The sequence below is a fragment of the Sebastes umbrosus genome, chromosome 10 (genome assembly GCF_015220745.1).
Source record: "Sebastes umbrosus isolate fSebUmb1 chromosome 10, fSebUmb1.pri, whole genome shotgun sequence".
Taxonomy (NCBI): domain Eukaryota; kingdom Metazoa; phylum Chordata; class Actinopteri; order Perciformes; family Sebastidae; genus Sebastes; species Sebastes umbrosus.
In genome coordinates this window covers 24,453,749-24,472,688 of record NC_051278.1, presented here as the reverse complement: position 1 = coordinate 24,472,688, position 18,940 = coordinate 24,453,749, and the positions used below count along the sequence as shown (strand labels likewise).

General features: G+C 41.4%; 1 protein-coding gene across 10 annotated transcripts in view; it reads right to left on the bottom strand.

Moving 5' to 3' along the window:
• lrmda (leucine rich melanocyte differentiation associated) overlaps positions 1-18,940 on the bottom strand; it is a 351,320-nt gene that overhangs the window by 84,138 nt on the left and 248,242 nt on the right. For all 10 annotated transcript variants that reach the window (XM_037781646.1, XM_037781645.1, XM_037781648.1 and 7 more), the window contains 2 exons: positions 5,810-5,936; positions 4,307-4,446 (listed from right to left, as the gene is read on the bottom strand). In XM_037781646.1, the coding sequence (XP_037637574.1) occupies positions 4,307-4,446; positions 5,810-5,936 (267 nt within the window). The remainder of the gene's footprint in view (positions 1-4,306; positions 4,447-5,809; positions 5,937-18,940) is intronic.

The following is an 18,940-nucleotide window of genomic DNA, read 5'->3' as shown; positions in this document are numbered from 1 at the left end:
TGACACGCATTCTAATATGTAAATCCACGCATCAACACAACTTGAAAAGAAGCCGTGTTTACTGAGATTTAATGGTGGTGCAGATTTAATGGTGATATTTTTCCTTGTATGTAATAACCTTCAAAGCCGATAAGAATAAGTACGACATATAAATAGCACGAAAGGAGATACAACCCGTCTGCCAGAGCTGTCATTCTGGCAGCATCACAGATATCTCTCTAAGCTTTCAGACACACTCTGTCTTTCATTGGGAGGGAGAGAAAACGTCAAAAGATAATGGTTGGAATACATAGATGACAACAGATCCTTTCACAGGCAGGCAGGGATAGAGGAACCAGTATGTCAGAGGCTGAGCTGGTAGCCAAAAAGGACATGCATGCAGCGGCACCTAAGTGGAGGGTGAGAAAGGACGGGGGGATATGGGCACAGACGAGACCTGTGCGCAAAGAGCCGTGACAAATTGATGATGGCGATGGCGATGAGGGGAGATGGCAAAGCCCGTGTCAAGTTTTCAACACCTGAGGATTATAAAGGAGGGGATGCCGGGATCACGTTTAGACTGACACGGGACAGAAAATATCTTGAATTTAAGGAAGAAAAACATCTGGAAGAAACATTAAACAGGAAGAGTGCTTATCCGCAAATGATTAAAACAATAAATATATCACATGGCCCTAAATGACTTCTTATAGGAGCATTATTACAGGGTAAAATGACCTGCTTCTAACCCCTAATAAGAGCTCCTTTTCTGATGAGAGCACCGGCTCTCAGATACAAGAGGCCCCAATCCCATCCCGTGTCTCCCTCCCTGTAAAAGGACTTTGTTCGGGGCATTTCCATGATGAAATGTGAAGATGCCCTTGGGAGACATGCAGGGAGGTTATTCTCCATAGGTAACCTACCATCACAGGGTCAGAGCAGATGACAAGGCTCTGTCAGCCAGTAGGGATATTAATGATTCAAACCAGCCGAAGAGGGAGGATTAGAGAGCACAGGGGGGGTATGGGGGGGAGGAGAGATGACTGGAGAAAAAAAAAAACTCATACACTTTATTTAGCAAAACCAAACATGTGATGACAACAATGTGATTTTGCTGCCCTTGGAAGTGGACGTTGTAGAGTAAACTAGATCAGAGGTTCTCAATCCTTTTTTAGCCAAAGATCCCTTAAGAATATACCGGGGACCCCCTCATGTATGCCCCTTGGAATAATTTGACGTAGCCTATTTTTTACACTTCCATAGTCTTAGTTATGTGAAAGGACAATACAAGAGAAATGTATTAGAATGATATTACACATGTATTAAACATATTTGCAGATTCTAAGAGTTATAGATTTGTTAGATTCAAATGTAATCTATGAACTATTATACTGTATATAAATAAAAATGAAAATATTATATGTTGAACTATTGAGCCTTTTGTAAAAAGATATAAATTATATCATGATAATTTAAATGAATGAATCGGAAAACTTTTCACGGACCGCCTGGTAGAGTCTCATGGACCCGGACCCCACTATTGAGAATCACTGAACTAGATTATGCTGCTAGATTATACTTTCTTTAATATATTTTTTCTTAATTAAACTTTAAACTGCATAATTTAATAGAAATTATATGGACAGAAAATACAAATATGATGTATCTGATCATTTATTTGATTTTTTTTTAAAATCAATTTATTTTATAATTATAATTTAATGCATTTATTTGAGTATTATATAGTAGTTACATAGTTGGATGGAGTTTATAAGTGGTTGTTGTCCAGAGAAAATTTCCACGAGATAATTCCTTAAAAAATAATGACTGGAAAATCTCACAGAAATACATTTAAACACACGTAAATATTAATTTATGTGTTTTGAAACTATATCCTCCATATTTGTTGAATTGTACAGTATTCTGCCTGTAAATTCCAACTACAAAGAAAAACAAATTTTATTTCTTTTTTGTTTATTTGACCTGCTCAGCACTGACTAAAAGGTGTTAATTCTGGTAAAGCTAAAAAGTATTAGATAATTGGAATTACTTGAGGATATTAGAAAACTAGGGGACCCATAAAATAAAGTTTTTCCAAACAATCATTATACTTAGTATTACATCTACGGAAGATAAAAAAATATTTTCATAGACATTGTGGGTAATTATTATGCAGCTGTATTTATGCCATTTAGAAAAAAAGGCTGAGTGAACACCAAGTACAGCTGGTGGCTGAGGCACCTCAGGCACAAGCTCTTTGATGTGCCACGAAAGGAGATCGGACAAACTGATAACTTTGCTCGAGATAAGAGGTTAAAATGTCACATGGAAACACGTTAATCTTTACACATCACAGAAACAGAGAGAAAAGACAAGAGGTTGAGTTACATCTGTTGTCTCAATGTTTCTGTGTCTCTCACACTGAAGAGACGTTGTCCTTTAAGCACAATGCCGCACCAATGAGCATATAATATTACAGCCGTGAACTCTTGTGTTATTGTAGTACTACAAACGGCCACTGAGTGTACACACGGTCGGCTAAGAACAGGACAACATTTAACCTCCGCGCAGACTACACAACGCTGCGTGGATGAACGCTGTGTTTCTATGTCATTGCACTAATTGGGGCACCGATGCAACGCCACCAGAGGGTATTTCACTTGAGAGACCGAGAGCTCCCGAGGCATTGGGCTGGGTATTTATTGCCCAAGGCCAGTGCTGTCACGACCCGCATACAGCCTAACCTTGTCAGACATGAAATCTGCATCACGCTCAAATTGATGTTTTACTATGTGACACATTATGAATATTACATTACAGGACCCTAGACGTTGTCAGTCAAAACAGAACAGCTCCCCTCACCAGCAAGATAAGCATGCGAGGAGAGGGGGAAGAGGTAGAAGGGGAGGGAAAGGAAGGGGGGGACAAAAAGAGAGAAGAAAGATTATTCAAGAAAGGCATGGGTGGTAAATGATTAATAGGCAACGCAGAGTCAGAAACAAGCACTTAGGGCTAAAACAGACAAAAGAGAGTATGCTTTTCGCCTTTTATCGCATTTCATGTAAAGGACCCTGACAAATGGTGGTCATATTGCATGGCTTGAGGCCTGGCTTGATGTTTAATGCATCGTCTGCTCTGGTAAGGCAGGGGTAGTAAACACTCATTTGTGGCGGTGACTAGTCACACATGAAATCCATTTTGCAAACTGGAGTGTAGAGGGGCCAGTTGACAAAGCTTTTAGAGTGATGTGGTTGAATCTGCAGTCTGCTTGTGAAATGTAAGGGGGCTGGATGTTTTTTTTTTTTGTAAAAAAGGAACATCTCCAAATCCATTACTTACAAAAAGCTATCACTCTGAATAGCTTAGTCTCAAAAGTGTCTTACTGAAAATATAAACACACACACACGGAACATTATCTATCCATCTATATAAACCAGGGCTGTCAAAGTAAACGCGATAATATTGTGTTAACGCAAATTTGTGTTAACACCACTAATTTCTTTAATGCATTAATGCAACTTAAGATTTTTAGGTCGTAGCAGGCTCAGTTTTAAAGCTAGAGTGAAGAAAGAATGCTCTAAACTTGCTCAATTTTGGCGAGGAAAACTGGTATGGACATTTTCAAAAGGGTCCCTTGACCTCTGACCTCAAGATATGTGAATGAAAATGAAAGCTAGAGTGAAGATACTGGCATCATATGAAACTATAAAACCAGGAATCCAAGGATAACAAACCATGTCACACTAGCTTGTTGGGAGGAAAAGCTAAATAACGCTCAAAACGTAAGCTAAATTTTGGTGAGAAAAAACTGGCATGGCGTTTTTCAAAGGGGTCCCTTGACCTCTGACCTCAAGATATGTGAATGAAAATGGGTTTTATGGGTACCCACGAGTCTCCCCTTTACAGACATGTATAACCACATGCAGTTTTGGGCAAGTCAGCACACTGACAGCTGTTGTTGTCTGTTGGGCTGCAGTTTGTCATGTTATGATTTGAGCATATTTTCTATGTTAAATGCAGTACCTGTGAAGGTTTCTGGACAATATTTGTCATTGTTTTGTGTTGTTAATTGATTTCCAATAATAAATATATACATGCAATTTGCATAAAGCAGCATATTTTCCCACTACCATGTTGATAAGAGTATTAAATACTTGACAAATCTCCCTTTAAGCTAATTTTGAACAGATCTAAAATGTGCAATTGATTTGCTATTAACTATAACGATTAATAGCGATTCAATATTTGAATCGATTGACAGCCCTAATCTAATCAGATCTGTTCCTTATTTATGTGTAACATCATCACAGTCCATGCAGTAACTGACCTGTATCTCTGGTAGTCGTCCTCGTCCTTATCCGGGCTGACCAGCTGGTTGGGGCAGGCCTCATTTCCCAGCAGGCTTAGGTACTTCAGTGACGGGGTCACATCAGCCAAGTGTTCCAGCAGGGCCTCGATATCAGTCAGGTGTCAAAGGGCGGATGTCAAGGACCTAACGCTGTTAATTACATTAGCATTTACTACCCGCACAGCCCCTCCCCGGGCCTGTCTGCGCTAAAACACGTCACTGTCAAATTTACCGAGGTGCTCAAAGGGGCTAGTCACCGGCTTTGTGAGACTGGGCAGACAGAGGGGCAATTTAAGGTGCAGGCTTTGGCATATAGTAGTGACACAATTTGGCTGCCGCTCTCCCTCTCTCCCCCTTTTCTCTCGATCTCTTTCATTTCCTAGGTGGCCGGGTGCAGAACAGTGACAAAATGATGGATGCCCTGCGGTTCAAACAGTCCGTGCTTCCCAGAGCCGCGCCGTGGAAAACTTTTTTTTTTTTTTTTCGCGAAACGTGGAAAAAACAAACAGCCCCCTAAGCAGGCACATTCATCACTAATACATTCGCTTGGAAAATTGAGCCCCAAAGTGTCAAAATACAACTGCACTAATGCAGTGCTCCAGCTTTAAAATGGCACAGTGCCACGACAGGATGTACATAATTGGCCTATTAGCATGTGCCGACCACTTCACAACCGAACTCGGCGCACAGTCCCAGACGCACACTTCAAGGAGCCCCAGTTTTAATGTTGACTCTGGAAGTGTCTGCGTGTGTGTGTGTGCGAGGGAGTGAACATCGTTACCCAGCAGGATCTGCATAACCAGAGGAAAACAGGACACATTGCTAAACCTGTTCTGAAGCTTAGAGGGGAAGTTCACACATTTCTGACTGATCATAAACAGCCTCGCAATGTCTTGAATTTAGGGTGGCTGCGCCGGAGCTCTGGTTTTCACCGTGTTTACTTTGGGTGGCAGGTAGAACACACAGGGCTGTTATAATCGATGAGCCAAAATGTGAGCATGTTCTAGTGCATTTTAGAGACAAATTAAATAACTGATTGTTATTTCAGCCAGGTAAAGCAGTGTAATACAGCATAATTCAAAAATAAATCCTGATTTGCTTCTCTATAATTTAAAATAACTGATATTACCAAACAGCAAATACATCACACAACATTATGTCTCATTCTTTGCAAATAGTTTTAATCCAACACTTTTTATTCCCTTTGAAAAATAAAAAAAAACACATCTGTTATGTTGACTCTAAAATCTGATTCCACTAGAGGTCCCTGTGGTTCAAAAACTAGTCCTGTGTGGAGCTCTGTGACAGCCAAGTTCCTCTACTCTCTGCAAAAGCACAACATTAAAAACCGGTTCTCTGAGACAAAGGCAGGTTGTATTGACATATGAATGTACTAACTAAGTATACACCGCTGATTCTGATGTGTGTAGTCTTTGTCTGCATAGTCGACTGCAAATCAAAATGAGAGTGCTTAAAGGATATATCGTTCTTATTGAGCGTCAGGGTGTGGAGGTTGGGTAACCTGGGCAACCGGAGGTCATTTCCAAGCAGATTGTTGTCGACGATCAGCTCTTCCAGCTCGGTGAACAGTTTGAGGCCCGCCAGTGACCTGCAATGATAAGGCAACAGGCAAAGTGTTATGACTCTAAATCTGGTCAGCCGTTATTGTGCAGAAATAAATATTTCAGCCTCCCCCTCTTTCATACGCCGGGGAGAGAGTATGGGTCCGGGCCTGTCAGGGGAAGTGAATGACAAGAATTAGTGGTGCTGAGCTCCCCTGGCATGGTGAGGCATCCTTCAGCGGCTGGCAGGATGAGGGATGGGGGTCACTTGTGAGTAGCCAGGATTCAAAACAAAAGGCTTCAGAAATGCGGCGGGCAGGATGAATTTGTCAATGTCTTGTGCCTTGAGGCGCCCAGTTTCGCCTGACCCTAACCCTCCATTCCCAAGACAAATCACTCTGTCACAGTTCACCTTCACTCCCCAGACACAAATTTAACTTGTCATCCATCATTTTCACAGAGGAACCGGAATACACTCGCAATCACAGATGGAATGGAAGGGAAACTTTTTTTTGCAACTCTAACGCGCTAGGGGTTAGTGTTGGGATTTTAACTTCAAAGGACGTTTTCTTTTTTTTTTTTTTTTTGACTTTTCGCTCCTTTTTATGACGAATTGCAAAGAGGGGTGAAGGGTCATCTCAACTCTTTGCCTCTCTGTCTCTCTCTCGCACACATTCACACAGGCATAAAAATGATGGAGGGTGGTGTTAGGAGTAATGTTAGGGCCCTGCAAAGTTCAAGTCATGGAAGGTGCACAAAGGCATTGTGTGTGTTGTCTAATCCTTCACACTGTCAGCATGCCATGTTAAAGTGTCCTGGGTGACTTCATTGACATTTAAATCTGCCACAACTTGACACATATGGACTGTACACTTCTCAAAAAGTATTCCTCACAGCTCACACAACAGGTAGTTTTAATTTAACACAGTATTTTTGATTATTAAATATATTTCAATACAGTATTTTTTTACTCCAAGCTCCACATTTTCTGAATTCTACATTATAAAGTTCAGTACAGTGTGTTTCTAGTTTTAAAAGCAGACAGATAACCTTGACGTTAGGTTACGTAAATATAAATTCCAGCGAACAGTGTCACATTGCAACATGACAAACTCAAGGTACAGTGAGGTCTTAACAGCTGCAGCGTGAACTATTGCTCCTCTCTGGATCTGCCTAGTGTCAATGCCTGCCATAATACACACCACCTTAGAGATATGTAAATATAACACCTTTATCATGACAATCTGCAAATGCATGGCAAGGAGCAGGAAGCTCTGTGGGGGCAGGGCATAAGTCACATTCATTATGGAAACACGCTGTAACATACTGACAAAGAAAGGAAGGAAAATGTTTAAATAAAAAGATGAGTACTTGCTTAGAGCTGCAACGATTAATCTAAACTAATAAATTAATCGCCAACTACTTTGATAATCGATTAATCGGTGTGAGTAATTTTTTTGGAAGAAAAATTCTCTGATTGCAGCTTCTTAAATGTGAATATTTTCTGGTTTCTTTACTCCTCTATGACAGTAAACATAATATCTTTGAGTTGTGAATAAAACAAGACATTTGAAGACGTCATCTTGGGCTTTGGGAAACACTGATCGACATTTTTTGACATTTTATAGACCAAACAACGAATCAATTTATTACGAAAATAATCAACAGATTAATTGACAATGAAAATGATCGTTAGTTGCAGCCCAACTTGCAATATAACAGCCCAGTCGCACAGAAGTTCGTGAAATAGTCATGAATTTTAATGTATTTATTTGTGTACATAGACCCGAATTTTACATTTTTATCGTCATGGAAATGAATTTGTATGTAATCCACGTAATTGTGAACCAGGAAGTATAAAGAGCGGCAAACGCAGCGTAGGTAGAAGGTCGGGATAGATGGGCGTGTCAAAAAACACAGGACTTTTGCCCAAGAGACTGGTGTTCGTGTCCCGTGTGAAACCACAAGTCAAAGTTGATTTACTTGTCAAGGAACTTCCATACTTAAGTTAACTTCCGGTGTTATTTTAACCCAAACCACGATCTTTTCCAAAACCAACCAAGTATTTTGTTGCCTAAGCCTAACCAGGTCAAATTTTTTTCCTAAAGCTAACTAAGTAGTTTTGTCACGTAACTTCTGTACTTAAGTTACGACCACTTCTGCTGTTATTTATACCCAAACCGCAATCTTTTCTTAAACCTAACTAAGTAGTTTTATTTTGAAAAGACTGGAGCAGAAATTGAGGCATGACACGAAAAATATGTTGTTGAAAGTCTTGCTGAGCGTTATGAAAAAAAAGGGAAATTCTATGTACACTAATCAAACAGATTAAATTTCGTGACTATTTTACGACCTGCCTTGAATAAAACTGTGTTGAATACACTCACTGGCCACTTTATTAGGCACACCTGTTCAATTGCTTGTTAACACAAATAGCTAATCAGCCAATCACATGGCAGCAACTCAATGCATTTAGGCATCTAGACGTGGTGAAGACGACTTGCTGAAGTTCACACCGAGCATCAGAATGGGGAAGAAAGGGGATTTAAGTGACTTTGAACGTGGCATGGTCGTTGGTGCCAGGCGGGCTGGTCTGAGTATTTCAAAAACTGCTGATCTACTGGGATTTTCACGCACAACCATCTCTAGGGTTTACAGAGAATGGACCGAAAAAGAGAAAAAATATCCAGTGAGCGGCAGTTGTGTGGACGGAAATGCCTTGTTGATGTCAGAGGTCAGAGGAGAATGGGCAGAGTGGTTCGAGATGATAGAAAGCCAACAGTAACTCAAATAACCACTCGTTACAACCAAGGTATGCAGAATACCATCTCTGAACGCACAACACGTCCAACCTTGAAGCAGATGGGCTACAGCAGCAGAAGACCACCCGGTACTAGCACCGGCCAATTTATTAGGTACACCTTGTACCTAATAAAGTGGCCGGTGAGTATATAATATAGTGTAAAAAAATACACCTGGATCTATTAAGATGTTGACCTGTCCAACCATTTGGTCAGTGAGTAGCCATTTATTACACACTTTTAGTTAGCCAGACCAACTGTTACCGTGCTCCATCTGCTGTTTCTTGTGAGCTTTTTCTGGCCAATCAGCTTGTACTCCACCTATACATAGTCCCTGGCCCAAAAACACACATACTGTAAATGTAGAACGTGGACCCACTGGCAACAACTATAACCCACAAAGCAAAATGTTGCAACTATGTTCTCGTTTGGAAAACGACAAATAAGCAATTCGTTGTAGACTTGCGAGCGAGGCGCCTCATTTCAAAAGACATCAACATTTTGCAAACACACACACACACACTTGATACCCACAACAACAACAGCTGACAGCACCTAGCCAGTGTGCTGGCAAAGCCGCCAGCTGACAACCTCTTATCAGGTCTGATTAATGCACTGGCAAGATGGATGAATACAGAGATGTGCCAGTTTTATGAAACCCTACTCTGTTTGTTTTTTTCTCCTCATGGTGCTTCTCATTTATGGAATCAAAAAGGCCCTTTAAGTTACTTAAATCTATAGAGATGGCAAAAATGATGAATTTAATTAAAAATGTTGCTTTTTTTTGTCACTCTTTGGTCAATTTACTGTTCTTTGTCTTATAGATTTTCCATGATTTTACCTAGCATTTTGTTTTTAATGTCCAAACAGGCAATTAGAAAACATACTTTATATTTCTCAGCACATATTGTGTTTGTATTGACCAGGAATTTGGTACAACATGCAATTTATCTGCGAGTATAATCTTCAATGTGTTGTTAGGCACACACTATATTGGATAAACATTATTGCATTTTTTGTGAACTGAGGTTGCTAACTAACTATTGCCACCTGTAAGTGTGCATGTGTGTGTGTGTGTGTGTGCTCGCGTGTGTGTATGACGGGCTGCAGTCCTGTGGGTTATGTTATTAGCTGCTCGGTTAAAGGGAGCCGCATGGCACAGGAGGGAGCCTTATTAATTGTTGTTTTCATGTCACCACTGCTGCGTGCACTGGCTGATTTAATCAGTTAAATTCACAGCCAGGGGAGAGCCACTGACTCCCATCCAGCATTAACTACAGTGCGGGGATTGAACTTCTAATACTCTCCAGCTTTCTGCGCTCCCCTCTGCAGATTTCCATAGCGGGTTTCATTACTTTTTATAAGCTTTCTTGTTTTTAATGTGCGGCTTGGAAAACTAACAAAGTTTAAGCACTGCAGTAAAAGTACTTCACTTCTAAAAAAAATAGCAGCTTTTGCTTTTAACAAAACTAATGAGCATAATTGACTTGAGTCCCAACGCTGTAGAGGTTTGATAAATGGCAAACACGGGCAAAACACACATACATACGACACACAATTTTTTACAGGAAATACATGCATAAAAATGTTGTTCTAGGTAGCATCATTTGATGTAATTCACCTCCTGTAATTTTGTGACGATAGTGAAAATAAAAATATGCATTAATGTATCTTTAGCTCGACTGCAATTATATATATAACCATTTAGGTTTGTTTCATTTAAAAAATAAGTAGAATCTTTTGAGCTCTTTTGAGTTAGCGCAAATTAGTTTTAACGCCACTAATTTCTTAAACGAATTAATGCAACTTGTGATTTTTAGGTTGTGGTGGGCTCAATTTTAAAGCTAGAGTGAAGATACTGATATCATTTGAAACTATAAAACATAATAAATCCATCGGTACCAACCATGTCATACTAGCTTGTTGCAAAGGAGGGTAAATAACGCCCCAAACTTATGCTAAATTTTGTCGAGGAAAAACTGCTATGGCCATTTTCAAATGGGTCCCTTGACCTCTGACCTCAAGATATGTGAATGAAAATGGATTGTATGGGTACCCACGAGTCTCCCTTTTACAGACATGCCCACTTTATGATAATCACATGCAGTTTAGGGCAAGTCATAGTCAAGTCAGCACACTGACACACTGACAGTTGTTGTTGCCTGTTGTGTTATGATCTATTTATGCTAAATGCAGTACCTGTGAGGGTTTCTGAACTATATTTATCATTGTTTTATGTTGTAATAAATATAAACATAAATTTGCATAACGCAAACATATTTGCCCCTCACATGTTGATAAGAGTATTAAATATTTGACAAATCTCCCTTTACAGTACATTTTTATCTTTACAGATACAAAATGTGTGATTAACTTGTGATTAACTATGGACAATCATGTGATTAATCGCGATTAAATATTCTAATCGATTGACAGCCTTACCAATAATAAATGACAAATAATTTACTCACATCATTTTGCATAACCTCATTGTACAAATTTAGAAAATGATGATTTCTATAGTAACGTGTGATCAAATGCGTTTTCTTAGATCCCTAACTAGCGAGGGAGAGACAGAGACGGGCGGCAGCTTTAACGAGGTGAGGCGATGAATCCTCTCCTTGTTAAGATAATTATGATCAGCCTCATTGTCAGAGCTAATACTTCACACGGGGCTGTCTTCACGCTTTGACTACCACTTAGCCCGTGTAAGCTCGCCATCATACATCATACGGCCCCGTGTGCACCGGCGTGTGTGCCTTTGAGCTTACATAAGTAGCGCATGTATGTGTTGAAATCTCCATTATCTACTAAGATACTTGACTACCGAGCACACGGAGTAACAATATTTAGCTGGAGCAGAAACTCGGCGGCACAGGAAGCAGGGGAGGATGTGAGACACCAGACAGACAAGGACACTGGAGAGGAGACACTGACCCAGAGAGCAGCCCTGCCAGATCAATACACTAATACTAATGCAGACACAGTGATTGATGAACCACTGCTGACAACAGAGGGAAGAAAACTCTCGACCATTATTGGCTGAAATGTCAGTCACTCCTGCCAATGGTGTGCGCTAGTGTCATGTCATATATCCTCAGGCAGCGGATGAAAAATGGAGAACGGCAGCCTTGGCTTTTTTACATGTGTTACACAGTCTCCCGTCTTATGTCTGCTGCCTTTGAAACCTAAATGAATCATAGTTGGCAATTTTTAGAATCTCTGAAGACGATAGGTCAAATGTGGAGATTGTCTAAACTATAAATCACACGGCTATAATGTAAAACAACCCCAAAGTCTTCCCCTATTACTGAAACGCTGAGAGGGATCGCATCCCTGCAGCTAGCACTGCAATACCGAAAAAGTTCCTGAGTCTAATGCATATCAAAAACACACACAAACACTTTGAAAAGCTGGAGAGCGCTCGCAGCTGCAGTCCACAGCTAAAGGTCTGATGTCCTCTCAAGGGTCGCAGCGGTGCAGAAAAGCAATGCGCTGTTATTCTAAACGGAGGGCCAGAGCTGCAGAGTGACAGGCATAATGACGTCCTGCTCAGAAGGCAACAGATAAATGTTTGATGAATTGACCAATACTGGGGCCATGATGGCCTTCATATGTGCATAATGGACTATTCAGAGCACACTTCAGATTGCCTGCCAGGATAAGGTACTGTAATGAATGGGAAAAGGAACTGGACCTGGGAAACCCAGTATGTGGACTGGCTTTAATAAACTTAATAAGAAAGGTGAATGGAGGAGGGCTGGTTAGGGAGGGAGGGAGGGAGGAGGTTACTGGAGAGCCATTCAGCCTGAAATAGTCAAGAAATATTTGGATGGTTTCTTGCCACTCTGTACACTGCAAAATATCTCTCGATCTTAAAACTAGGGTTCGTAATTAAGAAACCAGCAAAAGTACCCACATTTTTAAAAAATGATCCAACCGAAAAACCGAGCCCAGTGTTGACAACTCTTTTCCTGCTGCAGAACTAGCTCCAAAAGTCCTTAAATCTAGCAAAAAAAGTCGTCAAGTCTGCAACACTGATAGTTTGTGTAGATTATCTTGCTGAACAAAACATGTAAGTAGCATAAACTTGTGTTTGCCACACAGCTTATTTTCTGGAATAATCCAAAACCCAATGGAAAAATCCCATTGGCTTTCTGTCGAGGGAACCAGGGCAATGCTAACATCCTTGTTGGCCTACAAAAATACGTCATCCCTGGAGCACTCTACTGTTAGTATTCAGAACTGCCAAGCTAGAAGTTTGTTGAAGACGTGCCGGTGACGCGCAATGAGTGCACAGACAGAGTACGCGCAGGCAGGCAGGTAGGTAGGTAGACGGGCAGATAGCATTTTTATACTGATTGCTGTCGGGATTTAATGAGAATTTCAAGAAATGTAACACAAATGGTTTTGAAGAAGATTACCAACCCTAGCTTTAATTAGTAATTCAGTAAATTCGCGATATTGCCAAATCCTGTTGTCTTAAAACAATAAAAGGCATTATCTGACAGTTTCCAATAGAAAATATACTTATTTTTAAGAATCAAGTCTACATCTGCATCAATGTGCACAATTTGGTCCTAAATACATGCCGTTAAAATAAAAAGAAATGCAGTGGGAAAACGTTTATTTCACTCAATCTTTAGATATTTTTCTTCTTTTATATTTAAAAAAAAATCTCACAATGTTAAACACTAAATGACTTGATAGAACTGATATTTTTTGTAGTGTAATAGATTGTTGGCGGGTGTGAGAGGCAAATGGTTATTCAGCTTCGTGACAATAAAGGGAAACATGAGGATGAAATATAACCTATTAATACACTAAGTCTCCATTAGTTCATCACAGCTGTATTTCATCACTCTAACCCGCAACAAAAACACAAATAAACATCAAAAAAATACCCAAAATACAGCATCAAAACACTATCAGGATTAGCTTGTGGTAAATAAGATGACATTATCTGTAAAGCAAATTAATGCCCTGCAACCCCTCGAGCTCCCCCCCAACATCCCTCCTACCACCTCCACACAGCGCTGATCAGCTCTGTTCCAGCGCTCTCCCCTCCAGCTACAGTTTATGGCCTATACGTGTCTCTGTACATGCATCTCTGATGGCGGCGGTGAATTAGACTGTCATTATCTGTCTCTATCTCCCCCACAGCTCTCCCTTTCTCACCCCCCACTATCTCCCTCACATGTAGACAAGTCACTGCTCAGTGTGGCACTCCTCTCTCTGTATTGCCAGGCCTCAGGTGGCAGTCATTTAAAGATCACACGTCCAGGACACACATAGCCTTCCCTGAATGCATGTCAATTCACACATGGGAAGGGGATTACACGTCTCCTCCCAGGCAGCTGCAAATTACTATTAATGGCAATGCAAATCATTAGAGTACGTTTGGCGCCGCCAGCAAATCTCTCTCTTTTTTTTTTTTATATGTGGGTTCACTCTTAATCTGTTTGAATATTGCGCTATGCTTGCTCCTGATAGCCTGTTTGTAAAAGCATCACAAAGCTGTCAATTGGAGGTGGCATGTCAGATTGAACTTTACACAGTGTTACATCATTTTGCAAAAACAAAAATATCTTTTTGAGAGAGCATAAACAAATCCAAGCAAGAAGAAAATCTGTGAAACATAATTAGCAAAGTTCTTTGTTGATGAGGAAGTCAAATATCACCGCTCATTACTTGGTGCTGTATGGAGGTTATTACGCGAGGAGCGAGGCTCAAATTGCTGAAAATGTCTACTCCATGGTGCGTCTGTCGAACGTTTAAAGCCAGCTCCGGTGTGTTTGAATGATAATGCCACTGTGTGGATCCTGCGGTGTCTGAGTTATAGACTACCCCCGTGGATATTTCCTGCTGAGTGTGTGAGGTTAATATTCTCTCTCAATGTCATTAGCGCTGGCACAGGGGCTGAGAGGACTGTGAATCAGACAGGGACTGATCCTGTCAATCCACACACACTCTCACACACACACAGAGCCAGGGCTAGACAAAAATCAAAGCCACTGTACTGAGGTCAGCATCACCTGGCCTCACGCTTCCCCTTGCATCTCCAATCCCTGTCTGATTAATGACCCTGGATCAACCCAAAGGATAAGGACTTGACAGACATTCCTGTCAGGCCCAACCTCATAAGCCTTGCTTGACCCCGGTTTGGCCCGGGATGAAGTCTAAGCTCCAACAATGACCCGATTGAGAGGTATAGGAGAGTGTGATAGAAAGAAAATGGAGAGATCGCTGCAGAAAGGCGGATGTCTCTTTTTAAAGTTCCAGCAAATGAGGTTTCGCTACACGGCCAGGCAGAATGACAGCTGCTTCCGATGTACAACACCAAATTGTACACTGTGAAATACATCATCAGACAAGGGAGGCGAGCAGCGAAGCCGAGCCTATACAACGCTTCCCCTCCTTGTAGTGCCTGGACTGTGCTCACAGGACGGCCATGTGTCTTGTGAATGTTCGTATTGAAAGATTAGTTGTCTATCCGCATGACGAACGCCCTCCTCTCTCAGCGAGCGCGAGCCGAAAATCAATTCGCTGATGGCACCTCAGTCAGTGAGGACATCAATGCGGCACAAACAAGCACACACGAGCTCTCATGCATGCTCCACATCTTTAAGTGTATATAATACTATAACATCACAGTGACAGGGTCGATCAGCCAAGGCCCGTTGCTACTACGAGCGTACTCCGCGTTAAACAATGAGTTTTTCATGAATAAAAGAATGCACAAATATACAGAATATGTACTCATGTACAATAAAATACAGGAACCATTAAATAATAGATGCTGCGATCTGTGAGGAAGGATCCCTCAGTGCCCCGTCTGCCTGTATGCTCTGTCATTACAGTGTTCAGGCTCAGTGCTTGTCAACATTTCCCTGAGAGGAGGGGGGGGTGGGAGCCATCCCGCATTACGTTTGAGTGAGTTCAACTGTCAACTGCCAGCCATTTGTATGCCTCAGCATCCACCTAATAGCAAATAATCACTACCCTGCGCTCTCTTCATGGCAAATGATCGATGTTGTCTTGAAGTCTGATGGATGACCCTGCCACAGTGATGTCCAGGCATGCATTAAAAACCACCTCTATGAAATGCCTGTCAGTCTGATGAAGCGGCGCACGCCGAAATCACAGGCGTGTGCACATGCTGACACTGAGGGATGGCATGCGCGCAGATAAAAGGGGAAAATGAACAAAGTGAGGGAGAGCCACGATTCAATTAAACAATAAAAAAGTTAATTTCTTTATATTAGTGGAAGATTTTATAATGTGACGGGACCTGCGGTGTGATTGGTAGACGGCATTACTAGAGGTAGGCTCCTCAAGTACCACCTGGGATGCTTCGTTTCCTCCTCCTTCGCTCTCGCTAACGCACAAACAGCTCCCTATTACCCCTCAGTGTTCAGATTAAAATGCACAGCACCACAATCTTTGATCTCCCACTTGCTGACACAAATCCTTTCAAGCCTCAACATTTTCCTGCAAAGGTAATTAGTGCTAATTAAAAAGTTTCGAAAGCAAGTCCACGGCTGCTGTCGACGCTGCCGCTGCTGGTGCTCGGGCGCGCCCTCCGTCAGATCACCCATCTACATCCCCCCTTCCTCGGGTCCTGCGGATGCGCATGTCAGCTGTGTTCCTGCCTCTTTCCTGCAAAGGATAACTAGACGACACCCAGAACGTTTGTAGACGCGGGGTGAAATCTGGAAGCCCAGTGAGGGGGTCTAACTGGTGGCTCTTCCCCCCCATGACAAACCTGTGCTCTGCAGGAGAACATGTAATGACACATGTAACAAATACAAATCCCACAAATAGAACAGGTGTAGTCTTTAATTGGGATACCGTAGCTTGGGGGGGCTTGTAAACATGGAGTAATTAACTTGATAAGGGATTCAATTTGCTGAAAATATCATCGCAGAGAAACATATCATTTAGCATGAAGCGACATTTGCATAATGATAACAAAGAATTCTTTTGGCATAATGAATAAACACATCAGTAATTAAAAGAACTTCCTGTTTAGTGCGATTACAATAATTTGAGACGAAGATATAACTTGAGCAGTCTCACAGTGCTATCAGTCATTCACCGGCCTGCCTTATTGCTTTCATCAAGCCGTTATTATGATATAATTAGCTGCCTATCTAGCATGTTATTAAGTGGCTTGCTGAGTGTCAGGTACAGAGGCGTCTCAGAAATGACACACACACAAAAAAAAAGCAATATCGTTCCACAGTGTTTCAAAAAGATAATTACATAATCTCGGCGTGGAGAGCAAACAGAAAAGTGATAATTAGACAAGTATTCCTGCCAATTAAAATATCAAGCCTTGTATTTTTTCCCCCCCGTGTGAATAAGAGCTCGCTGCACTTCCATGTACAACATAATACGGTTATATTGCTCGTGTAAAATCATCATAGAGGAATCAATATAACTGTAGGAACATTATATCAACATTGATCTATCGTGTAGGTTTTCAGTGCAGCTTGTAAAACCGTTTGCTAGAAGGTTGTCAGGGCCTTCTCAACCCGGCAAGGTAACGAGTGAGATTTTCCAAGATGACAATGAAAGCCAGGAGTATGTTTTAGCTCTAACAAGCCTATAAATAGGCTTAATGATTGACATGTAGGTGTGCCAACACGAAAAAGCAGAGAAACAACAAAGTTATTGATTTGACCTTTGGGATAGTTCCTTCGCTCGTCGTTGTTGTTTTTGCCTCGTCTTACACCTCGGAAAGGAGATAATAGAACATGTCACCGCGCAAGGCAGTTGGAAATTGAATGCCATCATTTTAATTTAAATGTTACATTCTCTGTGACATCTCTGTCAATGCATAATTGGCACTGAATCCCAGTTTGGAATGTACATATTTATCATTCAGCGTGAGACACTCAAAGGCACAGACAGATATGCTACTTTGATGGGATGACAGTCAGATGATGCGGGGGGGGGGAATAGAACTGCAAATCAACAGTCGCGCTGTCAGTTAAGCTTTTTGTCACAAACTTGCACATAAACATGCGTGATTAGAAACGGCGAACGAGCTGTAGGCTGGAATCAGTGTCCTCGCTCCAGAAGTGTGTAAATAGGCTTATTTGATCCGAGCAGAGCAAAATAAAACTCACTAGACAGACTTAGAAAAAAATCATAGTAAATGATGGACACTTAGTGAGGAATCACCCTTTACATTACGACAAACTGCAGTGTGAAAGTGCATTTGCACGTATTTGAATGCAAGGTACACACTTTCCAAAAGTTACTTATATAGAGTATACACCGGTCATATTGCAGAAGCATGTAGGATATTAATTTTAACAGTATATAAAGACAGAAACAAAGCTATAACACAAGATCCAGTGATCCATAGAGTGCTGCCATGGATGTATTAAAAGAACTGGATACAGCGTTTGAGTTGGGGCCCCGGTCATTCCTATGAGAGTTGCTCATTAGCGCATGAAGCCTAAATGGCTCGACTTCCGTCTGGAAAAGTACCAGGATCTTGGCGGAGTAGCTTCCAAGATGATTGGCGGAGTAGCGTCCGCTCGGTCACATGACTTGGTCACGGGGTCCTAACGTCACGCTGTCGTCACGGCTTGCGCTCACATGAACGAGGAAGGGAAATAACTCTGGATTCGGCTATTTGTGCGTTTTACAACTTAAAAACTTGGTCAAACCAGACACTTACTCTAGAGAGAGCCTTTTGCGTTTTTACGTTACCTTAAGGCCACCATAGTTTTCTGACTTGCTTGTGAAAGTGCGGTTACGTGAGCCGCAGAGTGCAAAACTGTAGTATCGCCAGCTGCCGCCTGACTTCTGTTGCTCCTAAAGTAGTGTTATTATGGTAAGGATGGCCTCTAAGCGAGGCGAACGGCGTTACCACGGTTTTGCACTTGGTGGCTCATGTTACCGTGGTCTTGGAAAAGGGAGGAGTGGCGGGAGGAATACTCATTTGGTTGCAATCTGCAACCACACCACTGTCCCTTTAAGAGATGTAAAAGCTTCAAAATTCACGAGTGGGGTATTTACTGACTTATTTCATATCGTAGAACAAAACGTTAAAATCTCTTAAGCTTGTGTTAACCACAGACCTTATTTCAGGCATCTACCCATTCAAAAAAAACATTGACTTCGAGACAAGACAACCGTAAGTGCTAAATGCTAACTCATTTCTGTGTTTTAGGATTCATTCCTGCACCACTCTATATGCACGCAGCTTTGAAAACACAACCTTGTTGCACTAG